The following is a 24,790-nucleotide window of genomic DNA, read 5'->3' on the forward strand; positions in this document are numbered from 1 at the left end:
GCGGTTCAGAAGTGGTCGTGAGTCAATCGAAGATGATGAACGCAGTGGCAGACCATCGACATCGAAAGTCGGTGAAAAAATTGATAAAGTAAAAGAAATGTTGGTCAATAACCGCAAATTAACCATCAGAGAAATAGCGGAGGACTTGAACATTGCCTATGGATCCGCCCAAGACATTGTGGTTAATGATTTGGGTTTCCGTCGTGTGGCATGCCAAAAGACCTCAATTTCATGCAAAAAAGAGACCGTGTTGACGTCGCAAAAGACATGATTTGCGAGGCTGAATCCGATCCCACATTCATCAAAAGGATCATTACTGGAGACGAGACGTGGGTTTATGAGTACGACACGCAATCCAGACATCAGGCAAGTGAATGGCGTTCACCAAATGAGCCGAGACCAAAAAAACCACGTCGTTTTCAGTCAAAAAAGAAGGCAATGCTGACGGTTTTCATGGATTACAACGGTGTAGTGCATCATGAATTTTTGCCAGAAGGCCAGACAGTAAACAAAGAGTATTATTTGGGCGTTATGAGACGTTTGCGTGAAGCAATTCGCCGAAAGAGACCAGAAATGTGGGCAGAAAACTCGTGGATTTTGCACCATGATAACGCACCGTCGCACAGTGCTATCATTATTCGTAATTTTTTGACGAAAAATGCAACAAATACCATCCAACAGCCACCGAATTCACCTGATTTGGCTCCCTGTGACTTCTTTCTGTTCAATCGAGTTAAAAAACCATTACGGGGAACGCGTTTTAGCAGCCGAGAGGAAGTAATGGAAAAATCGCAGGAAGCACTGATGGACATACCGAAAACCGAATATAAAAAATGTTTCGAGGATTTGATCAAGCGCTGGCATAAGTGTGTTGCAGTCGATGGGGATTACTTTGAAGGGGACAATATAGATTTAGTTGAATAAACTTGTATTTTTAATTTTCTGAATAAATTCCGGGAAATTTTTGATCAAGGTAGTATATACATTAAAACACGAAATCCCGCCAAACGGCGAACACATACTCATTTATATAGAGACAGATATAAGGAAAAGGGATAGGATCACACACAAAGGACGAACACAGGAGAGGTGGGAAAGGCGGAATCAAGCAGATCACGGATGCAAAAATGTTTATAGTTCAAATGCCGGTCTAGGAAATATTTTTACATTCGTGATCTGCTGGATTCCGCCTTCCCCACTTCTCCTGTTTTCGTCCTTTGTGTGTGTTCCTACCCTTTTCATTATATCTGTTTCTATATTAAGGAGTATTTTTATTCGCCGTTTGGCGGGATTTCGAGTTTGAATGTGTATTAGGCCAATGTGGCTCGTCTCTTCTTCTGGCTATGCGCACCACGAAACGCACTGTTCTTGTCTTTTATGATGTTGTATGATTCCTTTACTACTATCCTTCCTCTTATGTCTTGTCTATTTCTCCTTTGGTGGGTGAAACAGCGCCCTAACGCCATCTCTTGGCCAAAGAATAGGGGCACTTGGTAGCATAAAGCATCGCAGATCTCAGTGTAAATTACGTTTCCTGGATAGCTGAAGTGGTTGAGAGCATTCGCCCGGCAAGTGGAAAGAATGCTAGAGCATATTTTCAGTCTCACTTGAAGAAGGCCTCTGAGAGGGCCGGAAGCTCGAACAATTTACCTTGTGAGTGTCCTTTTAAATGTTGCTATTCTATTTGTGTTATTTTGTGCCAGCCCATTATATATATATATATATATATATATATATATATATATAATACATTATATATAATACATTATATATATAATACATTATATATATAATACATTATATATATATAATATATTATATATATATTATGCATTATATATATATATATATATATTTATATAAAATATGCATAACCATTATAGAAATTTCTAGTAATTGCATTTCCTCGTGCTCTTGGCACCAAAACGAAAAAGAACAATGCTGAGAGGAGAAATTGTGTCACCCAATAAGATGAAAATGGCCGAAGGTTTTTCATTTTCCTCTAATCTCCATCATTGTTTTCTCTAATCACATTCCCACATCTCACGGATAGACTGAATAGTTGGCATTGCTTACATATTTCTTAGCATTATGTCTAATGATAACCTTCTGTGTATTCCTAATAAGTGTTAACGACGAAGAATTTCAAAGGGCACAAAGGAGATGGCAAGCCACGAACTCCTCCCAAACTAACCTGATTATTACGTAGAAGTCGTTTCCACGAAAAACACGAATTCGCAGGAAATTACGAGATGCCTACGAAACGCGACACGAAAAACAAACTCGATTTAATACTTTCGTTGGAAGTTCCTCGAGAAAAATCATTTTGTAGACTCGGAAATGAATTCGCGAACGCTCCGTCATGGATGATATCGCACGTAAATGTTTTCGCAGTAGTCCTCGGAGAGACACACTCAAGATTTTTACAACATATTAACAATAAAGTAACGGTACTTCTAAAATAAATCATAATTGTGCGCACGTGACAGAAAACATTAAAATTCGACTCAATTCGACTCGATTTTTACAAAACATGTGAGATTCTCACAAAAAAAACATTCTATCAAAGCGAACAAAAAATAGGAAAATATGTGCCAAGACCATGACTCAAAAGACGATTTTCGGCGACGGACTTGGATGCCGGCCAAGGAACAATATTTTCAATGCACACGCGACCGCCCTCTTTTGTTTTCTCATTCGAATTCAAGGAGCCACAACCCTCTCTCTCACCTTATCCTCTCCGGAGTTTCCCTGCAAAAAAGGAGAGAGATGAGGCTCGAGTCGAGTCCTTCCACGCGGACAACCCCCCATTCTATATTTCGACGAGCCGAGAAATCAATTGCGACTCCAGATATCCTTTAGCAAACCTTCTCGCATCGCCGTATATTCTCACTACTGGGCCGCATCTAAATCCAACGAATTTTTTCACGCACCCCGATTGTCCCTTCCTCCGAAAATACTCGCATCCGCAACCATTTCCTCGTTCGGGCGCCCAACCGCGGGTCTCCATCCTCCCCATAGAGCATCCTTCCTCAGTCATCGCTCCCGGGTGGTGCCAATTCGAATAATAATTGTAAACAAACTCCATTTATACCAGAAATCAAATTAGATTGATTCGACTTGTTTAGAGATGAATATCTTGGTGTTACGAATTCGTGTATATGCCATATTAAAAGCGAGCAAGTGCGTGCGCATTACGCAATGAGTCACATACACCCTGTTGGCGTCAACTGGAAATTTGCGGTAAATAGCCTGAAAATAGGAGGGGTACACCGATCGACCTTACAAGGGTCTTCACTGACAAAACCCTAGTCCCTCCCTCCTCTCCCCAAACCCTTCCAACACCCAAATAACGAAATGATGCCCCTGACTGAATATGATGGATTAAGATCTCCTTTGTACTTGTATTATTTGTATTTATCAGTACCCTCCAAGTCTCCACTGTGTGCGCAGGGGGTGAACACACTACCAGAATAATGTTGACCCTACCACGGTCAAACAATATTATTCTGATACCTTATCGTTCGTGGACAAAAGTACATCTTAAATCTATCTGTTCTACACATAATTTCTATAATTTTATTTGCATGATCTCTCCTACCGTAGTGCGATGGGAGTAAGTATGCATTTTGAACTGCTAAAGAGACGACCCTCCAATTCATATATATAATTATATATATACACACATATATATATATATATATATATATATATATATATATATATATATATATATATATATATATCCCTCCGTGGATTACAACCTTGACGTAGTGGATTTAGAAATGGAATGTAGAAGCATTAAATGGTTTGAAAAGGAAGGGATACAAACAGGCGGTGGAGGAAATCATGGAGAATGGTAAAGAGCTAAGTACTATCGAAGAAAAATGGGAAAGTATCAAGAAAGGGTTGTCTAAAGCCGCAAAAGACACTATTGGAACCGTTAACGCTAAAAGTACTGGGAAACCATGGATCACGGATGAGATGATTACAAAGATGGAAGAATGTAATCACAGAATTAGGCAAAAGGAAGTACAAAGATAGAGTATAGATGTAAGATATATATGTAATAATTTGATTGATGAGTGGTGATCTTTTTTTCTTTCTGATTACTGGTTGTAAATGGGATGGGGATTCGCTTGTTTTGTCAAAGAGATTTGTGTTTTGAAGTCTGATTTTATCTATTATCTTTTGCGATTATTTGGGACTTGTGTGCCACCTGACACTGTCTATCAGCACATGTGTATTTTTAATAATAATAAAGAAAGAATGACAAATAATTAAACAATTTGGATGTTGGACGGGATGAAGGGAGGAAGAAGGTAGGTACTCAGAGATGAAGGGGGACCTGATATAGAGTAGGATGCTGGATTTTGCATTTTGTTAGGAATCACGAAATGTTTTATTTAGTAGCTTTGTCCATCCTAAAACCTAGCTTAACCGGTAGAGTAGCTAATAATAATATTCTAAATGAGGCCTGACCAGCGACAGATAACATGGCTCCTTGACCTTTTCCCCTTCTCCCATACTGCCACTCGGGATAGCGTGAACTCATCGCAGGCCAGCCGATGCATTTAAGAGGTGAACCATGCCGAAGTGGACCCCTGCTCCAGGGGTGGCCAGAGTATATTATGTTTCGGACGAATGGGTGCACATGCACCCGAGGGAATCACTGGGAACATTCCCCTCCCCCCCCCCCAACACCCGATGTAAACTCCTTTCCAATCCATATATATGGGTTGTGGTAGTCCATGGGGTAAAGCGTTGGATTACTTATCGGAGGGTCCCGGGTTCGATTCCCAGGCAAGGAACTCTGGGCACCAGCAGCTCCACCCAAACTGTGATTTTTTGGGCATAAGATCTTCCTGGGAAACCATGCCTAGCACAGGGAAAGGAACTGCCCCCCATACTCTAATGTGTTAATTTCACTCGCCGTCGGGCTTAGTATTGGGTGAAATCTACTATCACCTACCAAACCGACCTTCGGGTTGATTACTGTGTGTGTGTGTGTATATATATATATATATATATATATATATATATATATATATATATATATATATAACCACAGATATAGATTTTTAAACTATAGAGACAAAAAGAAAGGAAACGCCGATAGGATAGGCCGAAGGGTTCCATAGAGAGGACGAGTCGTCGAAACGTCAAGTAACATATTGTGAGTGTCCTTTCTTTGTGTCTCTATAGTCTAAAAATTTATATCTGTTTTTTATATATTTGTGCGTCGCCGAAGAGCGTTCCATTTCGAAGATATATATATATATATATATAATTATATATATATATATATATATAATAATTAAATGTATATATAATAATTATATATATAATTATATGTATATATAATTATATATATAATAATTATATATATATATATAATTATATATATATATATATATATAATGTAAATACAGAAGTAGGCAAAATGAAGTACAAAGAATTAAACAATAAATTGAGGCGGGCAACAAATAAAGCAAAAGCATGGTGGAAGACGCAGTGCGAGGATAAGGAAAGTCTGCAGAGGAAGGGTAAAATTGGTGCGCTGCACAGGAAAGTTAAATATTTATCGGGAAGTAAGAAAGGGAGATCAACGGTTGCAGTTACAGATAAGGCGGGTAAGGTAATAGTTGACGCAGGAAAGATCCAAGAGAGATGGAAAGAATATATAGAAGAACTGTAAAGTAAAGAGCTTAGACCAACAAAGTTAGGCATAGAAAAGGAACATGACGTAGAGGAAGATAGCTTAGGTCCAGGCATTCTAGACAATGAGATAGAAAGGGCATTAGGGGAGATGAAACTAAATAAGGCCGTGGGGGTGGATATCATTCCTGCGGAACTACTGAAAAGTTTAGGAAAATATTTAGTTTACGATGTACAGGTATATCGTCTATTTATATTTGTTTATCGTCTGTGGTAGTGATCGGACGTCCGCTGCGTGTTACATCAACAATTACGGCTTTTCCAGGCTTGCCAACACAAAATTTTACCGCCCATCGATTTACTGTAGGCCTATCAACATTATCGTCATCATAATTAGCCTTGAAACGACGATGGATCTCAATAGGGGTCACTTTTTCAGCAGTTAAATATTCGACAACAGCACGCCGTTTAACTCATGTTGACATGGCACTGAACAGGTGCGTCTCCATACTTCCGCTTCTCGAAATACACTGGATGGATGAAAAACCTCAAACCTGAGCATGCATGTGGAGAGGGAATGTCACTTCCACGTGCCACCAGGCGCACTTCTGAGGGTCATTTTGTTTGTGGTCTACGAGCATGTGTGCATTAGTTTACAGCCTACCCTCGCATATTTAACACTATAGGGTGGGTGTCTGTTTTTTGTGAACAAATCGCGCGAACCCCTCTTAACTCTACGACATTGATTTTAAGAAGATTTTGATTGGTCCAAGAATTGATTCTATTTGGATGACTAGGCTTCAACGGAGGAGGAGATGAAATGAACCTAGTATTATTATTATTACGCACAGAATGCAGTCGCACTTTCCAGTCTTTTGGCCTTACATGTGTGTGTGTGTGTGGTGGCGATTTAAGGATCGCTTCTGAATTCCGTCCGAGTCGTACCTTCGGATTTCCTCCCCAAACACCCCCTCCCCCTCTCGAGATATTTTTGCTTCCATTGTGCTCCTCTCTCGTCTGCCAGCTTCCTCCATGGCTTATTCCTGCGCAAACACGGAACTGCTGGCTCTCTCATGGCGACATGTTTTCCTTGCTCTTCGTTCAAGTCTTAGAGTCATTGTGACCATTGGCGCTTTTCATTGCAGTCCACGCTCAGGGCTTCTGCCTCCGATTTCGTTCGGTCCATGCCATTTCCATTTGAGCGCATTCCTCGCGCGGCAACCAAGCGCTCAAGTGATGAATTCTTCTTTAAATTTAGGGTGGCATGGTGGGAATAAATCCGCAGAGACCCGCGCGATTCAATTCTTTGCTGAGTCATTGTTTTTTCTCCGAGACAAATAACTTCGATACTTGAACATTCGCACTGTTTTCTTGTTTCGACGATTACGAGGGTAGGCTGTAAACTAATGCACACATGCTTGTAGACCACAAACAAAATGACCCTCAGAAGCACTCCTGGTGGCATATGGAAGTAACATACCCCCTCAACACCTAGCTCAAAATACACTGGGTGAATGTAGCGACTTCAAACCTGCGCGTGCGTGTTGAGGGGGAATTTTACTTCCACGTGCCACCAGGAGTGCTTCTGAAGGTCTTTTTGTTTGCGGTCTACAAGCATGTGTGCATTAGTTATCAGCCTACCCTCGTAATTACTGATGTGGTTGAATTCGGAATTGTATGCAGGAAGTAGTACTCTAATTGCTCCGTCTATTGGGGAAATAAGAAAAATTCAAGGTAATCGATAAGAATGCAACAATTTCAGAGTGTAAAAATCATTCGCCTTGACTGGGATTCGAACCCAGATCCCTCAACATCCGGTCGAGTGCTTTAGCCACCTAAGCTACCGAGGCGTCATCTTAAACTCTGAAATTTTGGGGCTTTTAAAGGAACAAGTTGTTGTGAGGAAATACCGTACATACAATGTCACAGGCATTCGTAGTCGTGCGCGAGGAAAAAAACCGTACAGAGGATGAAGGGAATACCACAAGAACGGAAAATTGACGGTTAGGGAAGGGAAAGGAAAAGAAGCACAAACGTTGAAGAGACAACGTTGGTTTACAAAGAACTAAGGGCATTTTAAATTTAACAGGGAGAAAAGCGAGGAATATGAAATAGGTCCTGTGTCACTGTTTAGGAGATTGTCTCTGTTTTTGAAAATTAAAATGCTCTCATAAGCGTCAAGTAAATTATTCGTAGTTTGTTTTAGGAGATTTAAATTGTTTTTGTCATGTGGTGTCCTGTTTCAATTAAATGCTGTGCCACACTGGATTTGTCTGGTTTCTTGTGTTTGTAGTGGGCGTAGTGTTCTTTATATCTAGTAAGAATGTTTCTGCGTGTTTGGCCTATGTAAGAAGCTTGGCAAGTCCCACAGTTGATTTGGTAAATGCCAGACTTCTCTGTTGTAGGTGTTTTGTCTTTGGTGTTTCCTTGGAGCTGTTTTAGTTTGCTGTTGTTGGTGTAAGAAATTTTCGTGCCAACAGTCTTGGAAATTATTTCGATGCCTCTGGTTAACTGAGGATAGAAGGGTAATTTAATGTATTTCTTTGTTGCGTCTTTTTTGTGTGTGGTGGCCGTGGAAATTAATTTTTTTAATTTGTGTTTCTTTAATATGCTGTCAATCAGTGATTCTTGGAAACCATTACGTTTGGCAATATTTTTAATGTATTCTAATTCTTTATTGTAAGCCATGGTTTCCAAAGGGACATTTATCATTCTGTGTATGAGAGAATGGTAGACAGCGTATTTGTGGCTGGGATGGTCAAAAGAATGTTTATGGATGTAGTTGTTTGTGTGTGTGGGTTTCCGGTATATGTCAAAAAGTAATTTATCGTTCGATCTATTGAGGGACAGGTCTAGGAAAGGGAGGATGTTATTCTTTTCGGTTTCAACCGTGAAATTGATGGAAGGGGAAAGACTATTGAGATTGTTCACAAAGTCATTAAGTTCGCCCTTAGTCGTATCGAATACAGAGAAGATGTCGTCAACATATGGGAGGAAGAGGCTATATGGGTTGATTCGTAGTATCTATGAGGAAGGAATCTGGCCGGAAGACTTTGTGAGATCAGTGTCAGTTCCTATTCCGAAAAAGGTAAAGGCCGATCATGTGAGGAATACAGGACCATAAGTTTGATATCCTACGCAGCTAAAGTTGTTCTCAGGATCATAAACAAAAGGATAGAGAGTAGGGAATATGATTACTTAGGGGATGATCAGTTTGGGTTTAGGAAGGGGAGAGGTACGCGTGGTGCCATTGCATTAATGAGATTGTTAATCGAGAGGAATATAGAACACAACCAGGAAGTATTTGCGTGTTTCGTAGATTTCGAAAAAGCGTTTGATAGAGTGAATTGGGAAAAACGAATGGGTATATTGTGGAAAATAGGAATTGATTGCAGGGAAAGGAGGCTAATCCGCAACCTGTACATATCTCAGACTGCTCAGGTGCGGGTGGGGAACGGGGAGTCCGGATGGGCAGTGTTAGGAAGAGGTGTAAGGCAGGGTTGCCCATTATCACCGTTGCTGTTCAACCTGTATGGAGAGGAAATGATTTAGGAGGCATGGGAAGAATTGGAGGTAGGAATGAAAGTGGGACGGGAATTCGTAAAATCAGTTAGGTTTGCTGATGATCAAGCTTAAGTTTGTCAGTCAGCCAAGGGGCTGCAAGCATTGCTTAGTGCATTTGAAATTTAGTGCGACAGGTATGGGATGAGAATCAATGTTAATAAAACAAAGGTTATGCGATTCTGAAGGCTGTAATTGAGGGGAGAATTTTTGGCAAACGAGGAAAGGGAAGGAACAGGATAGGGATGTTGGACGGGATGAAGGGAGGAAGAAAGTGCTCAGAGCTGAAGAGGGACCTGATGTTGAGTAGGATGTTGTGTTTTGCTAGGGGTCACAAATTATTTCATTAGTAATTAAGTCCATCCAAAAAACCTACCTTAACCGGTAGGTTACCTAATAATAATAATGAAAATAACCGGCGCATTTCTACTGTTGAACACATATTTCTTGATATATTCAATAGATTCAGGCGAGATGTAGTGGAAGTTCGTCATTATGAGAAAAACGAAATTTGAGGTTTTCTTGTACGAAAAATCTTCAGATACAAGACCTTGTCTTGTACCTGAATATGGTTCGATAAACTGAAACGCGTTGTACGTCACAATATCTGTGGAAAAGTGCTAATGGTATTTGTCTTATATGTATTTCTTAATCTAAGTGGTCGCCGCGACTAAAATTCGAAATTGAAGATTGTCTGTAAGTCAGTGGAAAAATTTTAAACGTGTGGAGGGGACTTGGGAATGCAGTATCTTTGCAATGGTTTCACCGTTTTTGTGTATGCGTTAATTTTTTAATTACTCCGTTGGATTTCTCTGCAGTCCGTCTCTCGATACACTCAAGACCCTTTTGAGAAAACCAATCCGATCGCCAGGCAGATACGCAGGCGCGAGCGTCGCGGAAGGGTAATTCCGGCCCTGTGCGCAAAAGGGTGTTTTCTTTTGGCATTGTCTCCCCCACCCCAACGAACGAAGGAGATGCAACTCGTGCGCTCCAGGGTGTGGCCCCTGCGGTGTGGAATGTCATCCGCTCCAACAGGAACACGTTTCTTCCCCTTCCCCCCTCGTACGAATCCTTTCCTCCTCCCCATCATTCTCTTCCTTTCTCCCATCCCGCCCCTCTCCTCCCCCCACCCTGAACATCACATCCCACCCCCCGTTCAACCCTTTCTCCATCGCACGCCAGCGGCGCTAAGGTCGTTGCTTCGTCCCCTGCCATCGCCACCCGATTCCCTTCCAAACACCATCCTTCCCCCCCCTTAACGGGACGATATATCATTATATTCGGTACCAATGCACTTCGATACTTCCCATTCGATAATAATTCTGTGCGTATCGCATCGAATATTGGCAATATTTTTTCGATGTTTTTTGATGCGCATTTATTTCAAGATATGTTTAAGACTGTGATATAGAGGGGAGAATGTTAGGCAAACGAGGAAAGGGCAGGAATAGAACAGTGATGTTGGACGGGAGGATGGAAGTATACGGAATCGAAGAATGACTAATTATAATATTGTATTTTGGGTTGTGTTTTGTCAGGAGAAACAAAATATTTATTTGGTAGTTGTGTCCATCCGAAACCTACCTTAACCGGTAGATTACGTAAATAATAATCTTCTTAGAATCATTTCCTGGCAAAAATATTTATGACCTTACCTCTCTGGCTAATGAGGTATCGTTGACCTCCTCTAATCAAGAGATCATCGTTTTGTTCAATTTATCACTAAAGAAAATCCAGATCAACGCAGGGTTTATATTATGTACGCATCTAAATAATTTATGCGGTAAACTGATCAGAACGCACGTTTTTCTCGACTTTCATGTGTGTTTTAATACTCAATAGGGACATCGACTCTCTTTATTTTAACAGTTGCCTTAATCATCAAATAAAAATCAAATTCCATATTTTTAGGAGTCATTAGGACATCAATCAATCGGTGCTGTTGCTATGAGTCTCCGAACTAATCTCGAATGAGCGTATCGGATGTCATCCGATACGCTCATTCGATATGTGTGTGATATGTGTGCAGTACATTGCATCCGTATCGATGCACTGGTATTTTTATCCACGTGCCACTCAATTTTCTTACGAAAATCCTATCGCCACGGTCAGGTCAGGCCGCCTTTGGTCCCAAAAATGCGAGGGAACAAAGTCGGAAATTAAGAGAACATTTCATTTCAGCTGCGTTGACATCAATTGATAATTATGGAATTGTCGACGTATCGGCGGTCCTCCCTAAGTACTGCTGCAGGTGATAATTTTGATTTTTGAGGTGCCCATCCCCACCTTGTACAATGCCACGGTCGGATCTTGCCACCGCTTCCCCAACCACCGTCCCCCCCTGCCCCCCCCTCTTCGCCACCCTCCCTTGTCCCCTCACTTCTTTCTAATTTTAGGAGGCTCTCTAAGATTAGGCCGGCACCAACATCCCCTGAGGGGTCGTCCACTGAGGAAGCCAGGCTCGCCGCCGCGCTCCACCTCAGGCCCCCGCCGCCCCCTCTCCTCCCCCGCCCCTCTCTTCCGCCCCCACCGTCCACTTCCCTCCCTCCCTCCCTCTCCGCTTCTGCTTTCTCTGCGGGAGCCGGTAAGACAGTCCAGGATAGTTGTTAGTTCCCGGCCGTGAAAAACCCTGAATTTTTTGCGAGAGGAAGTGAGGTGCTCTCTCCCAGAAGGAGGTAAATCTCTGTTTCCTGAAGAACCCCTCCCCCTAAGATTCTATCCCCTCCCCCCCGGACGCTCCCTCCCACCCCCTGCATAACTCGTTGGAAATGTTCGGTGGTGCCTCATGGTGTTCGCTACCTATCCGATCGACCGCGTACGTAAGCACGGCTTGTCTCCCGACGGTCGACAGTCCCCGGCCTTCAACAGTTCGTATGAATCCCGCGTCTCCGAGTCCCTCTCTCTCTTGGTTTTGTCCCTTTGAAAAATGTGCTCTGTGCGGGAGGAAAACCTATATGGAAGCCTTCCATCTTGTTCCCGTCTGGTGGACCCTCTTGAACTTGGCCAACTGATCTGCTTGGCCGACTGTGAAGTAAATGCGTTGGTCAATAAACTACGGGCGGTTCTGAACAAAAGACGTGGGTTGCCGAAGCCTGTGATCAGTTTCGGAATTTTCGTGGGTTTCGGGTTATCTTCCCTCTCTGGGGGGAGAGGGGGGATCCCCTCTCTCGCACCATCGCGCTTCTCCGTTCGCCGGGCGAAGATTATGACGTTGGCTCATTTCAAAGCAAATGTGTGAAAGGCTTTCTTGTTGGTTTCCTCCCTTCGAGCACATCGAAGACATTTGTGTTCTATTTAATTTTTGACCAAATCTCTTTTCAAGATATTCAATCCACGTGTTTAGACCCGAAAGGTAGTGCATTGTTTCTTATTCAATATGCTGCCTCAATAAAATTTTGGGGATAAAGTATTGCGACGAGATTGTTGAGGATTTATTAACACGCAAGAAGAATTTATGGATCTTTTAATTCCATAGTTGATCGAATATTTAGATTAATAAAAATGATAATGCATTCAGCTTTGACGACTGTACATTTTTTTAGTACACTTTGTTAAAAATTATAAATCCTGAAAAATATTCTCGGTAAATTCATATTTCAAATGGTTTTTAATGCTCCTCCCACCCCCATCCGATTGGCAGTGACCTCGGAGTTAATCTTATATCGTTTTCCTTTGTGCAAAATATTTGGGCATTTACAGAAATTAGAAATGCCTGGTAATTGCTGAAATATTTCCCCATATACATATGTATATATGTTGTCATGGGATATATTTACGCTCAGAAGATTATTTTTTAAATGCATTGATGTAGTTAAATTACCTTTGGTCAATGAGATTTGCCTAGTGATTATCATGGCAACAACCTGTCGTAATTTTCCTGTCACATAACGCACCCAATAAGCTCTATGTGATTTTATTTTGGAATTAGTGATTGCATTTCAATTATTCTGTGAATTCATTAATCAGGCATGTGTTAGATTTTCCTGCTCTAATCCCACGTTAAACAGTTATAAAATAAGTTATCAAATAGTTAACCTATTAGTGCGCATTCATTTATGGTACGACTGCTCAGTTGCAATGTATCAGTTGATTGGCGGATCATTTTGGGTTGATCTCCAAATGTTATTAGACTTTGCTTCCTTGAAACAATATTCCTCTTCATATAAAAGAATCTCTAAGCAGTACTCCACCTCCGATGTGATGATGGGCAATAGTTTCCCACTCGGCTATCAAAGCTGACAATGCTGTGAAAACATAGCCGAAGGACCCCGATTTTGATCAATCATTTCAATGTGTAAATGTATGGGAAATATATTTATTAAAAGTCCTTATTTTAGGTTTTTAATGGTTCCCGGAATTAAGCACTTTCTCTCAGGAGACCCACCTGCTACAAAAACTGCATACCATATTGCCTTGCATTATAATGATCTATTGGTCAACTCCACGAACTTCCTACCTCCCTTCATTTCTCACAGTATGTCTTTTCTTTTCCTGCCATGCTATTGCAATATTCCTCTCTCTCTGACAAAAGTCCTCAATATTCCGTTTCCATACAATATGCATTCATTAGTGTGGCCTTCTTTAAATTGTTACGTGCAATACTTTCTCCTCCCATACCATCCCCATTGCTTCCTGCATGTTTTGTCTCTCCCTTTTCGATTCTATGTAGTCACATTTCAAAATTGGCAGACATATTTTTTGGCCAGTTTCCAAACTGATAACAGATATAGTATGTTTTAACAACTTATATCCAAGATGTGTTTGTGAGAGCTTTTTTTACTTCTCAGTATTCAGTATCAGTATTTTTACTTCATTTCCATCACATTATTTAATTAACAAAATGGAGAGATAGATGCCAATTCATCTGACCTACTTGCTTCCTGTGGACCTAAGGTTAAATTTCCAATTAACCTTAGGTCCACAGGCACAGGCTAATCTAGCCTCAGGTTTGGATGTTGTGTTTTCTTATGACAGATTTGCCTCCGTAGATCCCCCAGCATTACTTGAGACCTCAAAGCCTTTGGAAGGAGTGGAGAGGATTGAAAATGCAACCACTCTTCCTGAATAGCTTGTCTCTTTCTCCATTTCTGACTTCTGTTTTTATTGGTTTTTGCTCGATAGGAGATGATGCTGAACAATTGGAGTCAGGGAGTCGTTTGTGTGTGTATGTCTTGTTTTTGGATTTGTTTGAGAGGGATCCAACTTAAAAATTGGAAAAAATGACATGTGATAGTGGGTCTCGTTTGACGACTCAATTGACTCAGAATTTAGGTGTTAATTTTAGAGCATAAGCCTCACATATTCTGACCAACATTATTCCCTGCGATCATCACATTTTCATCTTTCATGGAAACGGCAGTGACTCAGTGGTGTGGGGAAATCTTTCTTTCACCCATTTGTCCCCACCTCTCTCATCCTCCCCTTTGTACGATTGGTTTTCCTGCTTGGCTCTTGGAAGGTGATGGCAGCAGTGCATTGCTCCATTTTCCTTCCACAACTCTCTCCTGCCTTGCCACTTCTCTCCCTGGAGCAGTCTAGTAGGTCTTGGTCTGTTGAATGGTCTTGTAAGTACTGCACGCCTTGGCTTATTGTGACTGGCCTGAGATGCCCTGATTGATAACCGCTAATTGCTATTGATGGTTCTCGTAATTTCAGTAGACATGGTCGAAATAACATACTCAAATATTAGTAGATGTTAACATGCAGGTAATTCTGAAACTTGAAGTGCGACATGTACAAGATATATTATATGTGAGGTCACAATTTGCTTTAGGGAAGATAACCATTTTACCTGTCTGGCCGCAGAATCAAAGAAGCATTTCTCTTACCAATGAGAATGCTCCATTGTTTTACTAAAGTTCTCTGCTTTTATCGATCTTTAATTGTTCTTGCCACCTTTGTAATAGTATGTTTCATGGAAATGTCTTTTATTTGGACTTGCTGACAGTATCATTTATTTCAAATCACTTTATCTCCAAGTATTTTGCAAAACATCTTTTGATTCTTAATTAAACATTGCCATGTTTTTAAGGGTTGAAACAAAATCATAGAAATTATGCTTGAGATTGAATTTGAATTCTTTTGGGTGATTTTTAATGAATAGAGTCAATGGCTAGAATTAGAAAATATTATTCCATGTATCTATGATTTCCTCTTTGAAAACAGATTATCTTCATGTAGTGGTACGAAATTATAATTTTTATGTAATTTATCTCTTGATTTAGAAATCCAGGGAATAAATACGTATTTCATTCACTTCCTGATCAATGTATACATAGACAAGACTTTGCTCCATGGTTTTTCAATGTTTACTTTTTACCTTCATTATGTATATTCAGGCTCCATTGCTTGGTAATTGTTCAACCGCTAACCATTGGTATATTCAAGAAGTTCTCTCGGGTTTCCCACCGGGTCAGGTTGCAATACACCGACGTTTCGAAGGCTGACTCTGCCATCATCTTCAGGGTGAAGTTCAGAGCATAAAAAAGGCCTGGTATTTACACTCTCCACCAATGCTCAGGTGTGCCCTGATTGGTCTGAAGCGTTAGTGTGCTCTGCTACAGGCAATCGGGTGCGTTCCCGTGCATTTTTATTTTCTTTAGCACTGGCTTCCAAGTGTTACTGATTTGGAAGCCATTGTCTCTGTTGAAAGTGTTGGTGTCTAGTCTGATTTCAACGGCTTCTTTCACCCCGCGATCCCAGTAGCCGTTGGCGTGGCATAGCCTCTTCGTGCCGGTAAAGTTAATTCTGTGGTCGTTATTGAGGTAATGTTGGGCGACCGCAGATTTCGCTGGGTATATTAATCTGATGCACCTCTCGTGTTCCTTTAGGCGTGTTTCTATGGTGTGGCCAGTCTCCCCAATGTACGCTTGGCCGCACTCGCAAGGAATCCGGTACACTCCTGAGGTCTTCAATCCCCGTTTGTCTTTAGCCGTGTCCAGGACTGATTGCAGCTTCCTTATCGGTTTGTGGATAGTTTCCACCTTGTACTTCCTTAATATCCTAGAGATTTTATTGGAAATCGTAGAGACAAACGGGATGCAGGCTCTTGCAACAGGTTTTTCTGCCTCTTCTCCCCTACCTCCAGGATTTGTGAAGGTCTTTTTAAGGGACATGTTGATTTCCCGGGTCCCATACTCATTCTGCTGGAACGTCTTCCCTAGGTGATGTATTTCCACCTCAAGATGCTCTTCGTCCGAAACTGAAGTAGCTCGGTGCACGAGTGTGGAAATCACTCCTCTCTTTTGTACGGGATGATGACGACTTCTCCCGTTCAGGTATAGGTCAGTGTGGGTCGGTTTCCGATAGACTTGATGGCCTAAGCTGCCGTCTCTTTTCCTCTCAATGAGAATATCGAGGAAAGGCAGGGGTTTATCGTTTCAGTCTCCATGGTTAGCTGGATGTTCGGGTGGACACTATTCATATGGCCGAGGAATTCGGTGAGTGCTTCCGGTCCGTGTGGCCACACGATGAAGGTGTCATCCACATATCTGAAGAAGTATTTTGGTCTTAAGGGTGCTGTTCAAACATTAGGTTTGGGCAGAATGGCCCTCTTGAGGGCCATAGCGACTTCAGCCCTCTTCCGATTCCTCCTGGGGGAGTTTTCGGATGGCTTGCTCCACACTCCCTACTATGTCAAGGTAGGGGATGGACCCTGGAGTTGGGACGAAATTCAATCCTTTGGAGAGCACCAAGGAAGTAGGTTCGTCAATTTCCGTGTCGGTCAGGTTGATGACGACTCGTTGTCGGTCGAGAGAGGAGATAGTATCCAATATTCTCACGTCCAAACGTTCGTACTTCTGTTTTTGCCTCTGTGTGTTCCTACGACGCAGCATCTCCCCTTGCGCAGCAGAGGCTCTATCGATGTACTCCCAGTCCAATGGAGAAAGGCGGGCTGCCACTCCAGAAGGCGTTGTCATCAAGGTGGTGGTGTATCCGTTTGCGCAATAGTGCGAGGCTGGGACGTCTCATGATGCGTCTGGCTGCCGATGAATTCACCGGGGGTCGAAGGCTGACGAATCTGGCTATAACGTCCTCGTCCCTGCACCTCAGGAGGAAAGCAAGGGAACAAAGGAGCTTGGCTCTGTCCTTCCATAGCTGCTCTTAGCGGCGAATGCAGCCTATTAGCAGCAGTTACCAGCAGTTAAGAAATAAAACTATACCATTGGTATAGTTTTACTTCGTAACTGCTTCGGAGCCATGTTTCAGTTTTTTAATAGGATGCCAATATTTACCTGTATTCATATCTCAATCAATGCAGTTTCTTTGGTCCAGTTCATTTCTCTCAATTCAGTCTTCATTCCAGTTCCATCTATTCATATCAGTAATTTAATTTTGTTCATCAGTGTGCATTTTGTCTCTTATGCCTCTTCTTCATGAAAGCGTTCTTAGCTTGGGCTATTCTTTGCTTGATGACGGTCGAACTTCTTCCATTCTGAGTTATACTGCTGCCCAGGTAGATGAAGGATTCTACTTCCTCTAGTTTCACTCGAGTTTCCTCAAATGGTGATATCTGCATTCAGCCTCTCTCTTCCGCGCGCATGGATTTTAGTTTTCTTCTTGTTGATGTTCATATTATATTCCCCCAATAGTTGACCCGTAGCACTTGGAGTTGCTTGCAGGTCCTCTCGCGTTTCCGCCACCACTGCAATGTCAAATTGCAAACCGAAGCATGCTGATTTCTTCTCCATTTACCTTGATTCCTTTGATACCCAATTCTTGTGTTTCTTTTATTGCCTCTTCCAGGTGTACGTTGGAATTTGCTGGCGAGAGGTTTCGTCCTTGTCTTACTCCTTTGTTTATTTTGGCTGCTATTTTTCTCCCTTTTTTTGTTTGTATTGTTGTAACCTGATTCTTGTAGAGGGTATGCATAATTCTTCTGTCATAAGAGTAGGTTACAAAATACATCATTGCAGAGATGTTTTGTTTTCACGTTATCTGTCAAATTTCTTCCCTAGACGTGAATTGGACTCAACAGCTATTGGCTTATTTAACAACTGTGTTCCCCTCTCTACCATATCTAGTGGCATAGTAGAGAGCTTTAGAAACATACAATCGGGGGTTCGGGATGGTGCAGAGACTAATGTAGTGGTGGGCTTCCCACCACAAGCAACCAGGTTCGAATCCCAGTGATGAATGGATTTTTCAGTAGTATAAGGATCTGTACCTGGTGTGCTGCATGGAGAACATTTAAAGCAAGCTAAACTGGATGTCGGATGGGACGTTAAGCTGTGTGTGTGACCCCTCGGGTTCTTTTGTCAGTAGGGTAGGTCAATGCCGACAATGGGTTTCACTCCACCCATCATCCATTCCCTTAATATCCTACCCCGACCAGATTACCCCCCTATCCCATCCCTTCTGGCACAAACGGCCTTTTGCTGTAAGTCACCAACTTCCCTAATAACTACTACTCATACTACATACATTTGGTGGGCAACTTCAATCCAGGAGATTGTATTTAGTTCAAGATTTATCGTGTACCACACTGTTTATTTCTTGCATTAGCCATCACACGAGGGGAGCTGGTTTTGAATTATTTGGAAGTTGCAGTGATGAAGGACGAAAATAATGTGTTTGTTATGAACAAGTTATTTTCTAAGATATTATTCATGCCTGTGATATTTATTTCAAAATGGGACGTGGTAGTCCAGGGGTAGAGCTTAGACACTTCAGACCAGAGGGTCCAGGTTTGATTCCTGGACATACCTTTTTGGGCATCCTCAGCATCACCCTGAGCTGTGTAATTTTTCGGTTGCCAGATCTTCCTGGGAAACCATAACGTCCACAGGGAAAGGAACTTTCCCCCCTTATAACCCTGCTAATGTGTGGATTTCACACTTCATATAGGGCTTAGTTCTGGGTGAACTCTACCATCACCTAAGAAACCGATCTTTGGGTTGATTGCTGTGCTTATGTTTTTTTTAATTATTTCTTGGGGGGAGATACACAGCCTTCTAAATTAAGAGGGGGGAAAAAATAATACTCCAGTTTCATCTGTGTAGTACTTTCCCCTTAGTTCTGTAAGACCTGTCTAAAATGTGTCTATGTTGAAATTCAAGTCACTAATATTAGATTAAATATTGAATGAATGAATAAATATTGATATTTAACCCAGTAATTGATTATAATTCAATGTTCTTCCATTTTATTTGCTTTTATTCTAAAGGGAGGAACTGTTTTGGGAACACCTGACCGTGTTGTGAAACTTGGAGAAAGTTGTATTCCGTATCAACTCTTCTTGGAATATCTCCTTGGGCTTGGAGAATCATCTTTTAGGTAAATATTAAAAATAGCAATATATTTATTAGTTTTTTGGTTCACATGTCAGCAGTTTGAGCAGACTCGCATGCATTTGCTGGCATCACATGTGAAGCAATAAATCATCAAGTTAAAATGTCCTGGCCATGAGTCACATAGCAGGTTTAACATTTTCTTTGTAACTGAATTTCATGGCAAAAATGAAATACAATTAAAGATAATTGGTGAGAAATTGCTAACACTGCTAACCAAAAAAAAGATTTTAATCTCCTATAGTCAGTAATTACCAGGTGCAAATGGGATGAACTTTTATGCATTTACGATTTCTAGTGAAGTGTACTAGTCAGGCAGTCACTCGCAATACACCCCCAAATGGCTTAATTACGAGCAACTGTAGGCAATTACAAATGTACTGTAACAATAATCGCAATACGACTATGTTTGAATATTTGGTTGCTTTACATTCCTTTTCTACCAATCTATTTAAACTTTGATATTTATAACATTTTTTAGAAACTATGATTTGGTTTGGCTTGCCTTGCGAAATAGTTATTTTTAAATTTGTTATCATTTATTAATCCTCAAGAAAAATGCTTAAATGATGCCCCGACTGTTGCATCATACATTACATCATACATACATTTATGTATATGTTTGTATATATATATATATATATATATATATATATATATATATATATATATATATATATATATATATATATATATATATATATATATATATATAATTATTATTATTAGATAATCTAACGGTAAAGGTAGGTTTTTGGATGGACACATCCACTAAATAAATATTTTGTGAATCCTATCAAAATACAAAATCCGGTATCCTACTTTACATCAGGTCCCTCTTCATCTCTCAGTACTTTCTTCCTCCCTTCATCCCGTCCCACATCCCTATCCTGTTCCTTCGATTTCCTCTTTTGCCCAACATTCTCCCCTCTATCACAACACAATATACTCATTAGTTTTTCCCAATTCACTCTATCAAACGCTTTTGCAAAATCTACGAAACAGACAAATACCTCCAGTTGTATTCTATATTCCTCTCGATTAACAATCTCATCACTGCAATGGCATCACACGTACCTCTGCCCTAACTGCACGTGTACCTAACCCAAACCGATCATCCACTAATTAATCATTTGCCCTACTCTATCCTTTTGTTTATGATCCTGAGAACAACTTTAACTGCGTAGGATATCAAACTTATTGTCCTGTAGTTTTCACATGATGTAGCCTTTACCCTTTTCGGAATAGGAACTAACACAGATCTCACAAAGTCTTCCGGCCAGATTTTTTCCTCATAGATACTACGAATCAGCCCCTATAGCCTCTTCCTCCCACATTTTCCTAAACATGTCAATAGTTCCGCGGGAATGTTATCCACCCCCACGGCCTTATTTAGGTTCATCTCCCTTAATGCCCTTTCTAACTCATGGTCGAGTATGCCTGGACCTAAGCTATCTTCCTCTACGTCATGTTCCTTTTCTATGCCTAACTTTGTTGGTCTAAGCTCTTTACTTTACAGTTCTTCTATATATTCCTTCCATCTCTCCTGGATCTTTCCTGCGTCAATTATTACCTTACCCGCCTTATCTCTAACTGCTATTGTTGATCTTCCTTTCTTACTTCCTGATAAAGATTTAACTTTCCTGTGCAGCGCACCAATTTCACCCTTCCTCTGCAGACTTTCCATATCCTCACACTGCATCTTCCACCATGCTTCTTTTGCTTTATTTGTTGCCCGCCTCAATTTATTGTTTAATTCTTTGTACTTCATTTTGCCTAACTCTGTATTTACATTCTTCCATTTTCTCCACTCATCCATCTTTGTAATCATCTTATCCATGATCCATGGTTTCCTAGTCCTTTCAGGGTTAACGGTTCCAATAGTGTCTTTTGCGGCTTTCGACAACCCTTTCTTGATACTTTCCCATTTTTCTTCGATAGTACTTAGCTCTGTACCATCCTCCATGATTTCCTCTACTGCCTGTTGGTACTCCTTCCTTTTCAAACCATTTGATGCTTCTACATTCCATTTTCTAACTCGCCGCCCCTGCCTTATCTTTTTGAAACGGACGCTACATTTCATGACAACTAAATTGTGGTCAGAATCCGCATCCGCTCCCGGGAAGCTGTGCGAATTTATCACACTGTTCCTAAACCTGTATGTAACCAGAATATAATCTAGCTGATACCTTTCTGAGTCACCTGGCATTTTCCATGTATACCTGCGTCTTTTGTGGTTTCTAAACCAAGTGTTGATGATGACTAACCCTGTCTCCTGTAGAACTCGACTGCTTTCTCCCCACGGTCATTCCTCGTGCCTAAACCGTAGTCCCCCAGCTCATCAGCATCTCTTCCTTTGCCTACCGTCGCATTCCAATCCCCCATCACTATCAAATATTTCCCTGCGGGAACACATGCCATTATGTCCTCTAACTGATTGTACATCTTATCGACCTCTTCCTCTGGAGATCGATAGGATATATCATCAGTCTGGGGTCGCGATTTTCTTTGACATATTTTATAGGGATGAAATCTATGATGCCTTTTTGCATAATATTGACAAATTCTGTCCAAGTTTCTTCCACGTTGGCCTGGCTTAAGCGGGTTTTGAACTCGGGTAGTGAAGAGTTTAATTGATTGGTAAAAGTTTCAAAGTCTCCTTTATGGTAATTATAATTTTTTATTTTTGTTTTAACAATCTTTTTTATATCTCTGTCGATGGTAATTATAATTTTTTATTTTTGTTTTAACAATCTTTTTTATATCTATGTCGAAGTGGACATTAACTGCTTTATGGTCACTCAAGCCCTCATCAGTTGATACACTAATAATACGTTCGGGCGTGTTTGTAAGAAATAGATCCAATATCAATGCAACAATTTCAGAGTGTAAAAATCATTCGCCTTGACTGGGTCAAGGCGAATGATTTTTACACTCTGAAATTGTTGCATTGAAATGCACATTAGCGGATGACTCCGTTAAAAGTTACTGTTGCGGCATCTCCCGCAGTTTCTTTGGAATAGATCCAATATGTTCTTTCCACGGGTAGGCATGCATACTGCTTGTTGGAGGGAATTTCTTTGAACCAATTTTATCAAGGAATTGCAAGATTCGCGATCACCGGTCCAAGATTTAACGCTATTGCTTTTCCAATCGATACCAGGGAGGTTAAAGTCGCCACCAATTATGTTATTTATATTACTGTTATTATTTTTACCTGTAAAATTGTAAATTTGATCGTTGAGGGTGTGAAGTGTTTTCAGATCTGAGTCTGGAGGTCTGTAGAAAGAGCATACATTTATGTTGGGTTGATTGGTCCGTAGAAAGGTGCACCAAACACTTTCTATGTTATTATTTTCAAATGAAACTTGCCTGCTTTCAAAATGACTTTTCACTGCCACGAAAACCCCTCCTCCGGGTCTTGTATCTCTATCGGGTCGGTAAACTTTGAAATCTATTGGGAAAATTACTTGGTCATTTATGTCATTGCACAGCCAACTCTATGTATCTAATACTATATCAGCGGAATAACATTGGATTATGTGTTCTAGATCTGCTGATTTGTTCTTGAGGCTTCTGCAATTTATAACAAGTATAGTTAAATTATTTTGATGTTGAATAACGTCCTTATTTGTGCCTGACTGTAGTTTAGGACGCCTTTGTGGGGAAGTGCGTGTCACATGTCTTTCTAAATCAATGCCAGTGTTGTCGATGACTCTTATATTTTTATTAATAATATTATACGTGCTATCCCCAGATGTTACTGACCGTCTAAGTGACCTGCCCTCTATCCTAAAAAAGGCCTACAGTGGTCGAGTATCCTATCCGCTACCTTACTCGCCGCTTCCGCCGTGTAATGGACCCCAGAACGGTTAAGGGAAGTCCTGCAAGATCGGAGGGTTGGTCTCAGGTCGACGAAGGAGGCTCCTATGTCCGAGCAGAATCTCGAAAGTCTCTGGTGTATGCCTTCCATTCGGCTCCAAACCAGAGACCCGCGATCCTCCCTCGGAACGATGCTGCAGACCGTTAGTCCCAGCCGAACACCCTCGACGCCCTGGATGCACTTCACCTCGGAGCTCAGTTCCCTAAGGGAACGGAGGACCCCCTCGGATCCACGGTCCGTGACGTCGTTGGTGCCCACATGGGCCACGACCTGCAGCCTAGAGCACTTCGTGCCTTTGACCACCGCCTCGATCTCGATAGTAAAGAAAAAGGACAGTAAAGAAAAGAAAGAACTCACCGATAACCAATTAGATTCGAAGGACAAAAACCACCGCAAGCCACTAAGAGTACCCCCTAGGAATACCACCACACAAATAAAAACTAATAACAAGCAACACAAAAACTAAATAAACTAAACTATTTCACAAAATTAAAGCACACACTACACCACACTTCACTAGGGAAGAACAAACACAGAGGCACAGAAGTAACAGCAGGCACGCAGGTAGCCTCAGGTAGGGTCGAACCGGTTCAAGGGAGGGAGCTCGAGCAGATCTTTGAAGAGAGCAGAGCTTTGAATCACGCCATAGTAATTCAGGGTTAACTTAAAAGGAAGTGATCTTCATTCCTTTCTCCTCCATATTGGAAAAGTCCAACGAGGTAACTTTAATACGTACAGTATCTTTCAATTATCCCGATACTACATATTTATGAGGACAGAGCATTGTTTTTTGTCATGGGATTGATTAGTTCATTATGCAGAATGTAATTATTCCATCATTTCTCCCTGCATGTCTAGTCCTTTTCAAAATGTTACGCTAACTATGTCATAATTTTAATCATTAATTAGTGTTGGTGTCTGCTTACAGCCCTGGGACTTACAACCTGGTGAAGAACAACTGTAACAATTTCTCTGACGAAGTTGCCCAGTTTCTGTGTGGGTCATCCATTCCAAAATATATCCTTGACCTTCCAGAAGAACTTCTTAGCACGTTAGTATTTCAATCACTGATTGCAAATTGTCTTCAATACATATGTAATTTACGTTTTTCTATCATTTAGACTGTAATATGTGTGTTGGCATCGCACAGCAACAAGTATTTATCTGAATTTCATTGAACTTATCATATTAATCTGTGCAAAAGTTGAGCTGTAAAATCTAATCATTTTATGAAAGATATTTCAGGATTAACCAAAACCAACCTGTCAACCAATGGAAAAAATTACAATAATGAATGAGAAAAACCATTAACATGTTAACATTTGGTATTTTGGAGGATGGTGGTTGGTCACTCCCGTTCCCTACGTGCTCCTTCCCAATCCCCCAGTATTCCTCTCCC

At 41.0% G+C, this 24,790-nt stretch overlaps 1 protein-coding gene across 4 annotated transcripts in view; it reads left to right on the forward strand.

Moving 5' to 3' along the window:
• Positions 1-24,790, forward strand: part of LOC139688639 (uncharacterized) — an 87,789-nt gene that overhangs the window by 41,485 nt on the left and 21,514 nt on the right. For 3 of the 4 annotated variants that reach the window (XM_071586203.1, XM_071586204.1, XM_071586206.1), the window contains exons 4-5: positions 19,385-19,494; positions 24,320-24,442. In XM_071586203.1, the coding sequence (XP_071442304.1) occupies positions 19,385-19,494; positions 24,320-24,442 (233 nt within the window). The remainder of the gene's footprint in view (positions 1-19,384; positions 19,495-24,319; positions 24,443-24,790) is intronic. The other variant, XM_071586205.1, reaches the window with a different exon arrangement.

This window comes from Hetaerina americana, unplaced genomic scaffold, assembly GCF_022747635.1.
Source record: "Hetaerina americana unplaced genomic scaffold, ioHetAmer1.1.p SCAF_21, whole genome shotgun sequence".
NCBI classification, from domain to species: Eukaryota; Metazoa; Arthropoda; class Insecta; order Odonata; family Calopterygidae; genus Hetaerina; species Hetaerina americana.